Here is a 16,415-nt window from a genome sequence, read left to right as displayed (position 1 = left end):
GAAGGAAAGGAGAAGTGAGGGGGGTGAGGCAGAGGAAAAGGGAGACAGGAAATGAGGAGAAATGAAGGAAAAAAGAGGGAGAGGGGAAGGGAAAGAAAGAGTGGAAGGAATGAAAGATTGAAGGTACATAGAAGGGTGAGAATGGAAGAAAAGGGGGAGAGTGGGAGAGGGAGATAGATGGAGGAATTAAAGGAGAAGGAGGGGGAGAAAGGAAGTCCAGGGAGGAGGGATGGACGGGAGAGACAGAGGGAGGTAAATCGAGCCGGAGGGAGGCAGGAAGGTAGAGGGGAAGGAATGGGATGGAGGGAGTGAGGAAGAGAGAAACGAGTATAGAAACATTTGGAGGGATAGAGGGAAAAAATGGATGAGGGGGAGAATAAGAAACGAGAGGGAAAAAGGAGAGATAGGGAGAGAAGAGACGAAGGAGGAAGAGAGGAGGGATGGAAAAAAAGATGGAGAGAGGAGGGTTGGAGAGGGGAGAGGTAGGATGAAGAGGGGGGGATTGAGAACGCGTGGCAGAAAGGGATGGAGAGGGAGATGAAGAGGGGTAGACTGAAGAGGGAGGCAAAAAAGTATGGAGAGGAAGAAGGGATGTAGGAAGAATAGAAGATAGAGAGGGTGAGGTAAGCGATGGAGAGGGAGGGAGAAAGAAAAACACAGGGAAGCAGAGAGACAGACAGAGGAGAGATGGAAAGGGGAGGGAGGAAGAAACAGGGAGATGGAGAGGTAGAAAGAGGGAAAGACAGAGAGAAGAGGAATGGAGAGGGCAGGGGAAGAAGAAAAAAGTAGAACAAGGTGAGATGAATAAAAAAAGAGACATAGAGAGGGATGAGATGGAGAGTGAGAGGAGGTAGGATGGGTAGGGAGAGATAGAGGTAGAGAAGGAATGAATATAGGGGAAAATGGAGATGGAAGAGAGGAATAGAGCAGAGATGAATGAAAGGGACATGGAGAAAAATAGGAGGGTTGAAGAATGGAGGGAGGAAAAGAGGAAGGTTGAAGTGGAGAGGTAGGAGAAGAGGAGGGTTGCAGAGGGGAGGGATGGAGATGTGAAGGAAGAGAAAGAGAGAGAGAGACGTAAAGGGGTAGGGCCAGGGAAAGGGAGGGATGGAGAGGGGAGAGTTGGATACAGAAGGGATGGAAGGAGTAAGGCAGGGTTCTCATGCCTGGTGTTCACTGGGTGGCACTAACTCTGTCTGACACCCTCCCCGCACCTGCACCCCTGCTTCCCCACCCTTCCCCAGTGCTTCACCGCCTCCCCACCCTTCCCTATTCCTTCACCGCCTCCCCACCCGTTCTCCAGCCCTTCACCGCTTCCCCACCCTTCCTCAGTCCTTCCCCGCCTCCTCACTCTTCCTCACTATTCCCCAGTGCTTCCCCTGCACCCCTACCCCAGTCCACCCTTCTTCAGTGTTCCTCAGTCCTTCCTCTGACTCCCCACCCTTACCCAGTTTTCCTTAGTATTCTCCAATCCTTCCCCTGCTTTTCCACCTTCCCCACTTTTCCTCACCGTTACCCTCCCTTTCTCACACTTCCCTATCTCTCCCAGCGCTTCCCCACACACCTCTCTCCTACCCCACCCTTTTTTACCCCTCTTGACCTTTCCCCATCCTTCCGCCATCCATTCTCATCCTGCCTCATCTAACCTCACACTTCCCTACCCTTCCCCATTCTTCCTCATGCTTCCCTGTCCTTCTCTAGGCTTCCCAATCCTTCTCCATGCTTCCCACATTCCTCTATCTTCTCCCCCCCCCCTTCTCTGTGTTTTCCTGCTCTGCCTATCTCCACACTTCACTATCCTTCTCCACACTTCCAAATTCTTCTCAAACATCCCTACCCTTCCCCGTCCTGCCCCACAATCCCTTATCTCTCCCCACCACTCTCCACACTTATTCTATTCTTTTCCACCCTTCCCCACATTTTTCTCTCTCAACCTCCCCTTCCTCTCTTCTCGCTTTTCCCCACTCTTCCCCATACCTCTCCATCCTCCCCTCTCCCCCCCATATTTCACCGCCCAGTTTCACCTCTCCACCATTCCTCTTCTTTCGCACCTTCTTTTCCATTCCTCACGTCTTCTCTCATCCCCACCTCTCTCTCCTTTTCCCTCCCCCTCCAAAATATCCCCACCTCCCTTTCCCTTTCCCTACCCCTCCCCATTCTCTCTCACTCCTCCAGTACTCTTCATTTCGTACTCCCCACCTCATCTCGTCCCTACCCAACTCTTCTTGCTGTCCGCTTTATCTCTACCCCTATTTCTCCCTCCCCTCCTCTCGCTCCCCTCCCCTCGCTCCCCTCCCCTCGCCTCCCCTCCCCTCTCCTCCCCTCCACTCTCCTCCCCACCCCTCTTTTCCCATCCCCTCCTGGCTCCCAGCTCTCCTCCCCTTCCCTACCCTCCCTTCCCTTCCCCTCTTCTCCCCCTCCCCTCCCGTCCCCTCCCCTCCCCTCCCAACCCCTTTATCTTACTCTCCCCTTCTCGCTCTCCCCTCCCCTCCCCTCCCCTCCCCTCCCCTCTCTTTCCTTTCCCTAACCTCCCCGCTCCTACCTCATCTCGCCTCCCTTCTCCCCTCTCATCCACTCCTATCCCTCCCTACAACTCCCCTTCTCTCCCCAACGCTCTTCGTCGTAAAGGTACAGTCTCTCTCTCTCTCTCTCTCTCTCTCTCTCTCTCTCTCTCTCTCATTTTCATATCCTGTTTTCTCATTTCTCCCTTCCTTTCGATCCTGGCAATTCTTCCTCTTTCACATTCATCTTTTTTTCCATCTTCATTCATTTTTCGTTTTCTCCTTCCCCATCCTTCCCCATTCCTCCTGTGTGTTATTTTTTTATTACCCTGTCCATTCCTCTCCCCGCCGGTCTAAGTCTCATCCATCAAATTTTCTCTGTTTTATTAATCCTTCTCATCCTTTCTCGTCCTTTTCCGTTCCATTCTCGTCTTTCACTCTTCTCCTTTGACTTTCCATTTTTCCTCCAATATTTCTATCCCAGTTTCTAATTTTACTCTCCTATTTCTCCTTTATTCAGAGTCTGTACTTTACTGTTCTGTAGTCTCAGTTCTTGGTCTATTTTCGACTTAACCTCACCTAACCCAACCTAACCTAACCTAACCTAATCTCACCTAACCTAACCCAACCCAACCTAACCTAACCTAACCCAACCTAACCTAACCCAACCTAACCTAACCCAACCTAACCTAACCTAACCCAACCTAACATAACCCAACCTAACCTAACATAACCCAACCTAACCTAACATAACATAACCTCACCTAACCTAACCCAACCCAACTCAACCTAACCTAACCTAACCTAACCCAACCCAACCTAACCCAACCTAACCTAACCTAACCCAACTCAACCCAACCTAACCTAACCTAACCCAACATAACCTAACCCAACCTAACCTAACCTAACCTAACTTAACCTAACCTAACCCAACATAACATAACCCAACCTAACCCAGCCTAACCTAACTTAACCTAACCTAACCCAACCTAACCCGGCCTAACCTAACTTAACCTAACCTAACCTAACCTAACCCAACCCAACCTAACCTAACCTAACCCAACATAACCTAACCCAACATAACCCAGCCTAACCTAACCTAATCCAACATAACCTAACCCAACCTAACCAAACTTAACCTAACCTAACCTAACCCAACCCAACCTAACCCAACTTAACCTAACCTAACCTAACCCAACCCAACCTAACCCAACCTAACCTAAACTAACCCAACCTAACCTAACCTAACCCAACCCAGCCCAACCCAACCTAACCTAACCCAACCCAGCCCAACCTAACTCAACCTAACCTAACCCAACCCAACCCAACCCAACCTAACCCAACCCAACCCAACCTAACCCAACCCAACCTAACCCAACCTAACCTAACCTAACTTAACCTAACCTGACCTAACCTAACCTAACTTAACCTAACCTGACCTAACCTAACCTAAAATAACCTAACCCAACCTAACCTAACTTAACTTAACCCAACCTAACCTAACCTAACTTAACCGAACTAACCTAACCTAACTCAACCTAACCTAAGCTAACCTAACCTAACCCAACCTAACCTAACCTAACCTAATCTAACCTAACCCAACTCAACCTAACCTAATCCAACCTAGCCTAACCTAACCTAACCCAACCCAACCTAACCTAATATAACCTAACCGAACCTAGCCCAGCCTAACCTAACCTAACTTAACTTAACCGAACCTAACCTAACCCAACCTAACCTAACCTAAACTAACCTAACGTAACTTAACCGAACCTAACCTAACCCAATCTAACCCAACCTAACCTAACCCAGCCTAACCTAACCTGACCTAACCCAACCTAACCTAATTTTTCCACTAGTCTGTGTCCTATGCCAATCATTGTATTATTGCTATCTTACTTATTATAAGGGATCCCATTATCATATTTTCCCACCAGTCGGAGTATTTTTATTCCAGTCTTGGGTTTTATTCAGCTTGTATTCCTCCACCATTCGGAGTGCCCCCAGTTTGATATTTTTATACGTTTGACTTTTAAGCATTCGACATTAAGCCATTTTTAAAGATCCAGTTCTTTTTTTCTACCAATCTGAGTGTTTCTGTATCAAATTCTTTTTTCCCTCTGTCAGACAGAGTGCTTCTTATACCAATCGGTGCTTTCTATCCCAGCTTTAGGTCACGTTTGATCGTTTTCATTTCTCCACCAGTCAGTGTTTCCTAAGGCTCAGTCAGCCAGTGTTTAAGCTTATATTCTGATTTCCCATTTCTTCCCCAGACAGTTTTCTATACCGATCAGCGCTTTCTATCGCAAGTTTAGGTTATGTTGGACTTTTATTTTTCTCATACAGTTACTGTTTCTTATCCCAGTCAGTGTTTTATACCCCAATGTTAAGGTCATACGCTCGTGTTGTAAGTGGCATCAGAGGTTTCGTAGTGCCTCTTCCTAAGCGAATTATTTTGTATATTGCACCTGATTATTCTCGCGTAGGCTATTTATATCGTTCTAATATCGACATCGTTTGTATCAGTAATATACGAGAGGATATTGAGATGTGATGTGCAGAAGAAATTGCTAAGGAGGAGGTGCTACGAAGCTTCCTGTGCCACTTAGAATCCAGGCCTTGCCGAATTCTCATTTCTCCACCAGTCAGCGTATATGCCAGCCATAATGAAGTCTGTTTTACAATTATTACATTATATTAGACATTCTTATTTCTCCGCCATTGCTTCCTACAGCCATCATCTTCTTTTTATGCTCAGGTTTAACCCTTTGAAATCCCGTGAAGTAAGTTTTATTGGTGTGTGTGTGTGTGTGTGTGTGTGTGTGTGTGTGTGTGTGTGTGTGTGTGTGTGTGTGTGTGTGTGTGTGTAAGAGTTTTTTCGAACGAGAGGGGTTAGATTTACCCTTCACTAACCTCAAAACTACTAGGGGAAGGAGAGGGAGGAGACTGTTAGGAGAAAAGAGAAGAGAAGACGCGAGTGATATGTTGTAATGAAGAGAATGAAAGTGGGGAGATTAAAGAGGAAAGGGAGAGAAGATAGAAGAGAAGACGGGGAAGAAGAGAGGGAGAGAAATTAGAGGAAAGGGGAGGAGGAGGAAGAAGAAGGGAAAGGAGAGGGAGATAGAGAGGAGAAAAAGGAGAGGAAAGAAGATGGGGTGGGGTAGTGCTGAAGTTCATCAATCTCATGCAGCCGAACGAATCATGACTTATGGAACTGGACCAGCCCCTCCCTACCCTGTCTACCCACCTCACCCACTTTTCCTACCTACCCACCTACCTACCTAACTCGCAACCTACCTTACCCTCACTACCAACCTCGTCCTCTGCCCACCTATACCTACCTAACTCCCCTACCTACCAACCTCTTTCTTAATCTCGCCCCTTTTCTACTTCCCTCACCCACTCTCCTTCATCACCTTTACCGCTTTTCTCCTTTTTTTTTTTTTTTTTCAGTCATTTTTTCATCCCCCATCTGCATCATGTTGAGCATCTACCATCCCTCCATGGTCCACCTCTCTATTCATCTTCTTCCACGCTTCTTCATCTCCCTTTTCATTCCCTTTATTCCCTGTTTCTCTGTCTACCATCCTGCACCGCATTCGCTTTTTCCTTTCGTCCGCCTTCCTTCATCTCTCCTTTCCCTCCCCTTCCCAACTTTCCATTTAACACCTTAGTCCTCACCCTCTCTGTCTCCCTTCTTCCACTCTCCAGTTTTCTTTTGACGTTTCTTCCCTACTTTCCCATCTGTCATAATCTTCCCTACCCCTCTGTCTCCCTTCTTACAACCTTCTTCATCTCCCCTTTTCACTAACTGTTCTCCTTTTCTCGTGTTATTCTTATTTTGCCCATCTACTTCGTTTTGACATTCATATCCCCTCTACCTCACTCACATTCCATTCCATCCTCCGTGTCTCACCGTCTCAACCTCCTCCTTCCTTCCATCTCATTTTGCTTCCCCATTTCTTTCCTCCTTCATCTCCATTTTATGATCTTCGCAGTATGATGGAGGCCATACTGTATTTGTTCAGTTTCTTTCTTCTCCATTCTTCCAAGCACTTTTCGGTTTAGTGCCATTCCGTTTTGGGGGTCAATGTCAATCCACACAAGCACACATATAGTGAAATGTGGGAACGCTAATACATAAGATTTGCCAACTTTAGCGAGTAGGAGTGAAGACCATCGCCTCTTTGAGTGTTAGAGATTTTGTTTTTGTAAAATCTCTCATGCATTCCCTTGGAAATGTTGACAGTCTTTACTTTTCACTCGCTTTTACTTGTTTTTCATGCCAGTCATTCTTTCCACCATCTCGTACATCAGTTTCTCTCTTCCTCCCTCCTCCACCTACCTTGATTTCCTTTTCCGCCCACGCTTCCTCATTTGCCATCATTTAGTTCTTTCAGCCATGTAATCTTCATCGCGCATTCCTCTTCACCATACCTAACCCTCTCTTTTTTCCTCGTTCTCCATCGTCTTTCGTTTCCATTTATCCTTATCGCTGCTCCTTTTCCATTGAGTCGCTCTTTTCTATTATCCCATACCATCTCCATCAGTCAGACTTTTCCCTTTCCGTCCTCCTCACTCATCATCAGCTTCTTTTTTTCTTTTTTTTCTGTTTGCCCTTCTCTCCCTTCTTTCCAATATTCCTCTGTCTTGTCTTCATCCCTACAATCCTCCTCCTTCCTTTCCTTCATCCTGTGTTTCTCGCTGTTTTCCATGTCCTTTTTTTTCGACGTGATCATTCATCCTCCCCTTCATTCTCTCTCTCTCTCTCTCTCTCTCTCTCTCTCTTTCTCTCTCTCTCTCTCTCTCCTCTCCAACATTCTCATCCCTTCCACTCTTCCCAAACTCTTCCATCCCCTCCTGCCTCCACGCCAATTTCCCCAGGGCAGCCCCGCACTCCCCCCATGATATACGGTGGCGGACACTGCATTATCCCTCATTAACATACGCGTCACAGCTGCGTCAGGACAGGTAAGGTGTCAAATGATGCCTGATTACCTGTGTAGTCCACGTCCCCTCCGCCTGGCTGTATTCTCCTTGTGGACTTCTTTGCATGCAGGCTCACTGGCTGACATCACCTTCTTTTTGAGCGATTTAGTTCTGCATATGCCACGGTGGTATGCATCGTCATCATTTTCATCTTCATCATCAGCAATAGGTCTAACATCATCAAAATATTGTTATCACCGTTATCGTCATCGACATAATCATCATCGTTATCAGTTTCATGAACATCATTATCATCATCATCGTTAGCCTTTTCATAATCATCATGACCTAGTGAAGGCGTAGAGTTTAGAAGGGAATAGAAGTTATGAAAGTGAGTTGATAGCCTACCCTCTAGTTCTACGAATACCGGTGTATATTATTTTTAAAAATTAAGGAATACGTCGAAATGCAAGCGGGCAGCTGATTTTTGTCTAATATCACGGTATCTTTCTGTATGTCCGCTATGCATGACCACAGTTTTCAAGTAACAGTTTTAAATATTTGCTTTGTTCGGAGGAAAGTCAGTAACACCATATGGACAGAGCTTGGGATTAACGGATTCTGTTTTTAAGTTAAGGAAACTAAACTTTGCCTGGCCATACACTACAAGGAAGAAAGTGTTTTACCAGTATCACAGAGGCTACACCTAGGATTTAAGGGGACGTGCACAACCCTAATTCCCAACGCGGGGGAAAAAATATCCATTTTTCCAAATTGACGTATTTCAGGGTGTCGTGTAGCAGTTGGATGCAGTGGGTCTTCAAGTAATGGACTGAGTTTATGAGCATAGATCATAACTGGGACGTAAAAAGAGGATGGATTTCTTAGTAGATTTGTGGAAACAACGCAAAATAAAGTGGGGCAGAGTCAAAACGGTCCTACTGGTTGGGCCGTGAAATGCTGTCGATGGTGTTGTGGTCACACCAGTTGTTCATAACTTTGCTAACCCGAGCAACGCCGGATACTACTGTTAGTGCATACTTATCCGTCATTACTGGAATGAGATAAATACATACTAGAGAATACTGAAGTGGTAAGAATAACAAACTGCTGCAGAACTGGTTCACGTGTTGAACCTAATGTGGCATTGACGAGAACTTAGAGGAACAAACAGCTCTTCCTTAGCGATTACGAGTATTTCTGCAATTTTCGAACGCCATATACATTTATCTCAAGTCATCTTCATTTTACTTAAACTTATTTGCACCTTGGTTATGCTGGTAATTTATTTCCATCTCGTGGCAGCCGTCGTCGTCACCATCACAACCTTCACACTCAACGCCACCATCACCCTCACCCTCATTACCACACCGTCGCCCTCACCGTCACCATTTCCTTCAGCCCCACCCTCACCCTCAACTTCACCCTTATCAGCACCAAGGCCCTGACCCTTCCCCTCACCACCACTAGTAATTACACTGTTGAGTCTCTCTCTCTCTCTCTCTCTCTCTCTCTCTCTCGAGCGCGCGCGCGCATTACTTACCTCTCCTCTTGTTTAACCTCGTGTCTTCTCATGTCAGGCCTTCTTACCTTACGTGCTTTCTCTTCACTCCTTTTCTCTTCTTTCTTCACTCTATTTTTCCTTTCATCTCTCTCATTTACCCCCTTTCTTTTTCTGTTTTTTCTGTCATCTTTCTTCTCTCCACCTTTCACTTTAACTTCGCCTTTCCCTTTTTTTCTGTTATCTCCAGGTCTTCCCTCTCTCCATTCCTTGCTCCTCTGCTGTCCCCTTCTCTTCTGTCTTATATTTTCTTTTATTTAGTTTCCTTCAGGGCATGTCTGTAGTATGTATAGAGGTGCAAATGACAATGGAAACATCTTTGCATATAGTAGTGAACAGAATGGGATATGAGAGGGAGCTAGTCCATCATTTAAGCACATTCCCTTCCATTTCTCCCGCTCAGCTCCTCGTTCATTCTCTTACACCCTGTTTCATTCCTCCTCTTCCAATTTATATTAACTTCCCACATAATCCCCCCTCCCGCCTTTGCTTATCCCCTCGCCCTGCTCTGTCCCTTCCTCATTATATTACAACTTCCCTTATTCCATCTGTTTCATTCCTCCCATCCCTCTCCGACATTTCATTCAATTGTATCCATTCTCAGTCTGTTCCTTTCATTCTTTCATCTTGCCTCCTTCCCCCTCCCTCCCTTCTCTTACCCTCATCTATTCTGTTACATAGTTTTCACTCCTTCCGTCTCAATCTTCCAGCCAGTACACACACACACACACACACACACACACACACACACACACACACACACACACACACCGCTCGCTGGTGCAGTGGTAACGCTCTCGCTTGCCAACTGGTGGACGGGAGTTCGCGCCTCGCTCAGGTTGCGAAAAGTTTCACTGACGAAGTGGGTGGTTACTGTCCCCCTGGAGCAAGGGGACGGGTGTGTGCGTGTGTGAAGGTCGCAGCCTTGCCCTTAGATCGGACTATATGAGCTCTCAGCTCTCTTCAGGGAGGGTAAAAGCTGACGATCACGACCATCAAAGTGATCCTGACCGACCCGGTGAATTACACACACACACACACACACACACACACACACACACACACACACACACACACACACACACACCTCTTATTCCCTCGTTTCCACTTTACATCTTATCTCGGTCCTTCCCTCCCACTCCTCCATCCAGCCCCCTCTCCTCCCCTGTTCCCCACTCCATTAACACCCCTATCCCTCACCCTCATTCATTCCATTACATCCTGCATTACTCCTTCCCTTCCATTCCTGTCCCCCATTCATTCTACCACATTCGCTCTCATTCGTTCTCTCCTGTTTCTCCATCCAGCCCCACCCCTCACTCCATTCCCCTCCCCCTCCCTCACCACTCCTTCTAGTTCCGAGAAACATGGTGTGACCCCAGCTGCGCCGTCTTCAGAGCGCTAAAGCCTCCTGCTGGGACGCCACCGGGGACACTCATTGTCGAGGTGGCTGCCCAGGGCCCTTCTCGCCTTAATATGGATACCCCATCAAACAGTTTAGCTAGAGAGCGTGAGCAGGTGTGCAGAAGTTGAATAAAACTGTCTGGAGGTGGCAAGGATAAGCTAGATTACAGAATTTACTTGATATGGAGATCTTCTGAAAGTCTGATGTAGACACCTGAAAGAAGTTTGACGAGAGGGTTTAGATCGGGGAATATACATGTCATTGTGTGTGTTTGTGTGTTTTGGGGGAGCAGGTTTGTAGACTGGTGTTATATGTAGGGTGTCTCCTAAACTGAACATGATTTCTGGTGGTGGCAGGAATAAAATAGGCATCTGATATTTACACCTGATGAACCAGATTAGCAAGACAGGGGCTGGGTTAGGGAATATGCATGCTAGGTGTGGGTATGATAATTACTGAGCAGTTTTTATAATATACGGGGTGTCACTCCTAAGGTAATTGAGATTGCCTTGAGGTAGAAAGAAGAAACTAGTATATACTCCTACATTTGATACTTACACTTGATGAAACAAGTTGACCAGTAAAAGTTTAGATTAGGGGATATGAGGATTAGATGTGAGTAGGCTGGTGTGTAGATGATGATTAAGCTGTGTGGAGGTGGTAAGAGTAAATTACACTACGATATGTATTTATTTGTTGATGAAATGTGGACACTCAATGAAGCAGTTCAGCTGATGATGACTTAGGTCAAGAGATCTACTGACCAGTATTTATACGGACAAGTATTTTAAAGATTGGTAGAGAGGTAAAAATTTGCGTGACTAATAAGCCTTTCCGTCACTAAATGTTTGCAAATATCATTATCTTTGTTTCCATACCATTATTCATCCCACAAGGGCCAATTCGGACCAGAGTCGAAAAAATGATTTTGCATATTTTCACGTCCAGCGATATCCGACAAGTTCGCACCGTTGCATCGCGCGCAATCGCCAGAATTTTTGTTTGGCATTTTTCTGACACTCCCTGCACCTACTCCGACCTAATGCAAAATGAGTTAGGTCGACATCTATTACCGCTCTCGTGCAAGAAACGAACAAACACACAGACAAGCACACATATACACAATTTGACTTTATTACTTAGATATGGGACGTCTCTTATACATTGAATAACGTTGTCTGGCGGTTGCGAGAGTAAGAGACGTGATGTGTGTGTGTGTGTGTGTGTGTGTGTGTGTGTGTGTGTAACATGAACTTATACTTGAAGGCAAAACTAAACTCGTATTTTATTAGCAGGTTCGTCGATGCTTCTTTTACGTAATAAAGAGTCATATTTATTGCATGCATCATACTGTGTTGCAGGCGTGTATTGCGAGAATATTTATTAATGTTGCATCTGAATGAGGAATGATTTGATGTATTACCCTTGAGCATTCTGTTAATAGTTTTCCTGTATTTTTATACTTACTTTCTCCCAATTCTGCAGCCTATCCAACCCATTTATATTTTAGTGGAAAATAGGTTCCTAATGATGATGATGATGATGATACATATGTAGCTGGAACGTGGCTGATGTGGTGTTAGGCCTATGCTGAAGATGTACAGCGTATGCTACAAAAAAGCTTTGCTAGCTGTGGTGTTATACTGACAGGTGTTGGAGAAAGGATCTTAGCCTCTTCACTCAGGTGACGTATTTTTATTATAATTAAACTACCCAGAGATTATTATATTCAGTTTAGGAAGGACTTATCGCACTGTAGGGGTTAATTGTGTCTATACCTTACTCATCCATATAGAAAAGCCTCCCTTAAGCTGAATGAAATCGTCTGATGGTAGAAAGAATAGAATAAAACTGTCACGGGGTTGAAATGGCTGAGAGTGTTCTGTTAGTGCGGGTGAGACATGTTACCCAGTTTGGGTCCTGTGCAGAAATGTAACCAGAGGACCAAATGTTTATATCACGGAAAGGCTGTGAGTGTTATAGATCGTAAATGTAATTGTTACTGGGATTATATGGTGCTACCGAGAAGACTGATTGATTTGTATTGTTTCAGGACTGGCTGGGTGGCAGGACAGTGGGTGACTTGTTGCCGGCGATGTGAAGATGAAGGTGACCCCCACCCCGGCCGGGGAGACGCGCCCCCCACGTACGCCGGATCCTCCCAGGCCGCCAGGAGCACAGGCGCCACCCACCTCCATTGCGGACACCACCTCAGCCAGTGGTAGTGGGCGTGAAGGTGGTGGGCGGTGGGCGGCGGCTGTGCTGCTGCTGACCCATGTGGTGGAATTGGCCGCTATGCTTGCCGCCACACTGCTGGCTGCACTGCCACACGTCCCACCTACTCTGTCACATGCCACACCTGCCCAGCCCCTACCCTCGCCAGCCCCACCTCAAACCACTCCATCTCCACCTGAGGCCAGCCAGGCATGGGGCGGGGCAGGGGTGGTGGTACGGGTTGCAGTGGGTGGGGTGCCGCTGCTGGTGGTGACAGGCATCTCGCTGGTGTGGGCGGTGCGAGCACAGGACTTCTCTGGGCGGGCCACAGCAAGGCTCTTGTGCTGGCTCCTTCACCTCCTTCAAGCCTCCGTCCTCTGGCGCTTCCTTAAAGTCCATCTTGCCTTTGACCCCAGTGATGTGGCTGAGCTGGGCACACTACGCTTTGTGCAGGTGCATGTGCACACGTTGCCATTTCTTGTAGTTCATGTTGCTGCTATGTTGGGTGGTAGCAATAGTCCAGGTGTGGTCAGTGTCCTAGTGGCAGCAGCCATGGTCATATCAGTAGTAGTAACCATTATTGTAGCTGCCACCGCCAACCACAGCTCCCGCCCCTCCTCCCTCACACCTCCCACCATCACACAGGTGGCCCACATCTCCTCACACGACCCTGACGACCACAGCCATGATGCAGCAGCGCGAGTGGTGGTGGGCGTCACAACCTCTTGTGTGGTGTGGACTCGGGCAGTGGCGCTGGCAGCGCTACTGTGCCTTCACCTGACCTGGGCGGGAGTGGTGGTGGGGGTACAGTGGGTAGCAGGATTGGTGTGGCTTAGTCTACAGGAAGAGTTGGATACCACAACCCTTGGGCCTGTTCGTAGGGCATTGCGCCGAGCCTTCCTTGCCTATCTGCTGCTATGGGACTGGCATGTTTTCAGAGATGACGCCTCTGCCCTCACTGTATGTGCCCGTCCACGTTTACCTGCTGCTTACTACACCCTCACTGCCGTCCAGAACGTCGCTATCACTGCCACCTGGTACAGTGCCGGCCGTGGTGCTCCTACCGTGGCCCGTATTGCCGTGTTCTCCTCAGTTGTAGCGGCCCAGGCAGTGGCACTACTACTGTTGGCACTCTCCTACCTCTACTGCTCTTCACTGCTGCCGTCATGGCCTCGCCACAAGGCCGCTGCACCCTCCAGGAAGCCTTCGCTAGTCACACCCGCCATCAAGGCTGCACCTCAATCCACCCCGGAAACTCAAGACCACAATAGCTCCTACGTTGATTTTAAAGATGTAGAGGACGGTGATGATGATGTTGAGAAGGACAAAATGGAGCAAGATGAAGAAGGGCAGGTTTCAGCCACTCCTGTCAGACCGTTACCACCTGTTGCCCACTCCACACCCCGATCACCTCTTCCATTACCACCGCGACTCATGGCTGCCCATCTTCCACCTAACATGTTCAGTTTTTCTCACGACATTCTGCCACCGCGACATGCAAAATCTGAGCGCTCATCTACAGACAATGGGTCATTCAACTCTCGCAACACCAATACTCTGCCAACACGAATTCTGCCAGAGTATGACTTGCTTCATCGGGCACATGGATCATTTTCAGACAGTTTCAGCTCACTGTCATGTGGGACCATCAACAGACCCGGCACCAGTGGAAGGGTCACAGGTCCACATGATGCTCGGGTTCCACGCACCCCACCAACTGTACCCAGACTCACTCTCGCCTCCCACTCAGCCTGCAGGAGTGGTTTCTGTCACTGTAAACTGTTTGATGGTGTTGACGGACCCTGTGACGTTGAAGAGGAAGATGAGGAGGAGGGTGAGGTGGAATCCCAACAGCAAGATGGTGTTCGAGATCATGGTGGGACACAGGACAGGGATGAGGGGCAGATGACCAGTAGTAACTCGGCAGATCCTAATGGCATTTTGCATGGGACTCTGGAAGCAGCACCTCCTGCCAGTGAGTCTGCACCAAAGGTGGCAGTGGTTCGAGGTGTTCAGAGGTTCAGAGTGGTATGTGCTGCCTGCCTTCACGCTCATGACCCGCTCCTCACTCGCTGTCACGCTCACGCCTCACCAACCGAGGCACTTTCCCCCCGGTGCCACATCCATCCCCTCACCGGAAAGGCATTGTTACGCCCCAGCAATCATGAGGTGCCGTTAGTGCAGTGTATCACAGCGGCTGCCACACTGAGCAGATCGTGTGTCAGACTGGGCGGTGGCTCTAGTACTGACTACCCATCAGACACAGAAGTAACTGCCACAGCTGACACACTAAGCTCTGCCTCGGCCGAGTCCCACTCCACGTACACAACCTGGCCAGTAGGACGCGGCCCAGGCATGGCTCGGCTGCTGCAGCTCCACCCCGGCTCCCACGATTATGTGACGGCCTGGTTGCGGCACCAGCAGGCTCGGGGCCCACGCATACCCCCACCTCCACCCTCTCAGGTACTTCATCCGTCCTCACACTCATCCACCCCAGAGCCACCCTCACGTCGTGCTCGCCGCCCCCGCCGCCACTTGCCCCGCCCTTCCCGCCACAAGGACCCCCCTCCACCACACTTGCTGCAAGATCTGGAGACTGTTGTGTGAGTGGCGTGCTGTACCGGTAGAGGGTAACACAGGACTCGGATTCTCAACGCACTTAAAGTCAGTTAATTTCCTGTTGTAACTGATCAATTTCCCAGTTAGGACAAGGAATGGAGAGTGCAGAAACCTCCCACGCATCTGATTCTTCCTGCAAATTAAAATCTGGGTTATGACAAAATTAATCGTTAAGTTCGTGCGTAGATCTGGGCCTAAGTGTGTTGAGGCCTTGAGGGTATGTGGTGATGGTGACCGGGCAGGGTATAGTGTGGCAGCCGGATGCGGGGTTTGCCACGGTACAGTCTCAGGGTGTGGACGGGTGGGGGCCGTATGTGGCTCCTCTGCTCACCGGGACCCAAACTAGGACCCATATCTCGTTTGGTTCGGAGACTTTCTGGAACCTCTTCCTTAGCAGTTTATTTTGTATATTGCACTTATTATGCTCTTGTATGGAATTTATACCTTTTTAACACTGATATAAACTCCATAAATACTGTACAAGAGAACTTTACCGTACCGGTACCAGATACAGAAATAAGTTAATGAAAAGGTACTCAAGAGCCTCCTTAACCGACGAGAGTAGAATCCTAGGCCAGGCCAGGCTGGGTCCCGCCATAATTTAAGTCATGTATATACTCGGGCAGCAACAGCTGTCATATGTGTCACGTATAGCCTAAGTCCTTCATGCCACTTTTTATACTATATTTTAAGATAAAGTACTTTTTTGAATGATGCATATGATTAACCTTTGTTGTGTAATGTTATTATTTTTAAAATTTAGCGGTATAGGCTACTAAACATCCGACACTATCATATAACTGAATACTTGTATTATGCAACAGGTTACTGGTAGTCGTTGTCAACACCTGAGCATGGTATGTATATTAATCACACAGAATGGTATGAACAATGGAGATAAAAGAAAATGTTTCACGGCAGCCAGTTTAATACAGAAATACCAGTATCTAGGATCCTACTATCCATTTCAGAGGCGGAGTTGCGCTGTTTTTCGCAAATATCTCCTAAGCGAATCGTTGGATCAGTATGATATTTCAACACAGTACTTTTGACATCCGGGCCTAATTTATGACCCTTAAACCATATTGCTACATATGTTACATTAGGAGTTTACTGAAGGATATTAAGCCTAATCCAGTCATCAAATCTAAGGTGTTATACAAAATCGGACGAGTGCGACTGTGTG

The 16,415-nt window shown here is 47.6% G+C and overlaps 1 protein-coding gene across 1 annotated transcript in view; it reads left to right on the top strand.

Moving 5' to 3' along the window:
• Window positions 1–15,258, top strand: part of LOC145414861 (uncharacterized) — a 265,294-nt gene extending 250,036 nt beyond the window's left edge. The window contains exon 3 of the mRNA XM_080284284.1: window positions 12,450–15,258. Coding sequence (XP_080140410.1) covers window positions 12,500–15,217 — 2,718 coding nt within the window. The 5' untranslated portion in view covers window positions 12,450–12,499 and the 3' untranslated portion in view covers window positions 15,218–15,258. The remainder of the gene's footprint in view (window positions 1–12,449) is intronic.
• Window positions 15,259–16,415: the final 1,157 nt, after the last annotated feature.

The sequence above is a fragment of the Coenobita brevimanus genome, chromosome 101 (genome assembly GCF_032717465.1).
Source record: "Coenobita brevimanus isolate Jiangsu-jjx chromosome 101, ASM3271746v2, whole genome shotgun sequence".
NCBI classification, from domain to species: Eukaryota; Metazoa; Arthropoda; class Malacostraca; order Decapoda; family Coenobitidae; genus Coenobita; species Coenobita brevimanus.
This window is presented reverse-complemented; position numbering and strand designations above follow the sequence as displayed.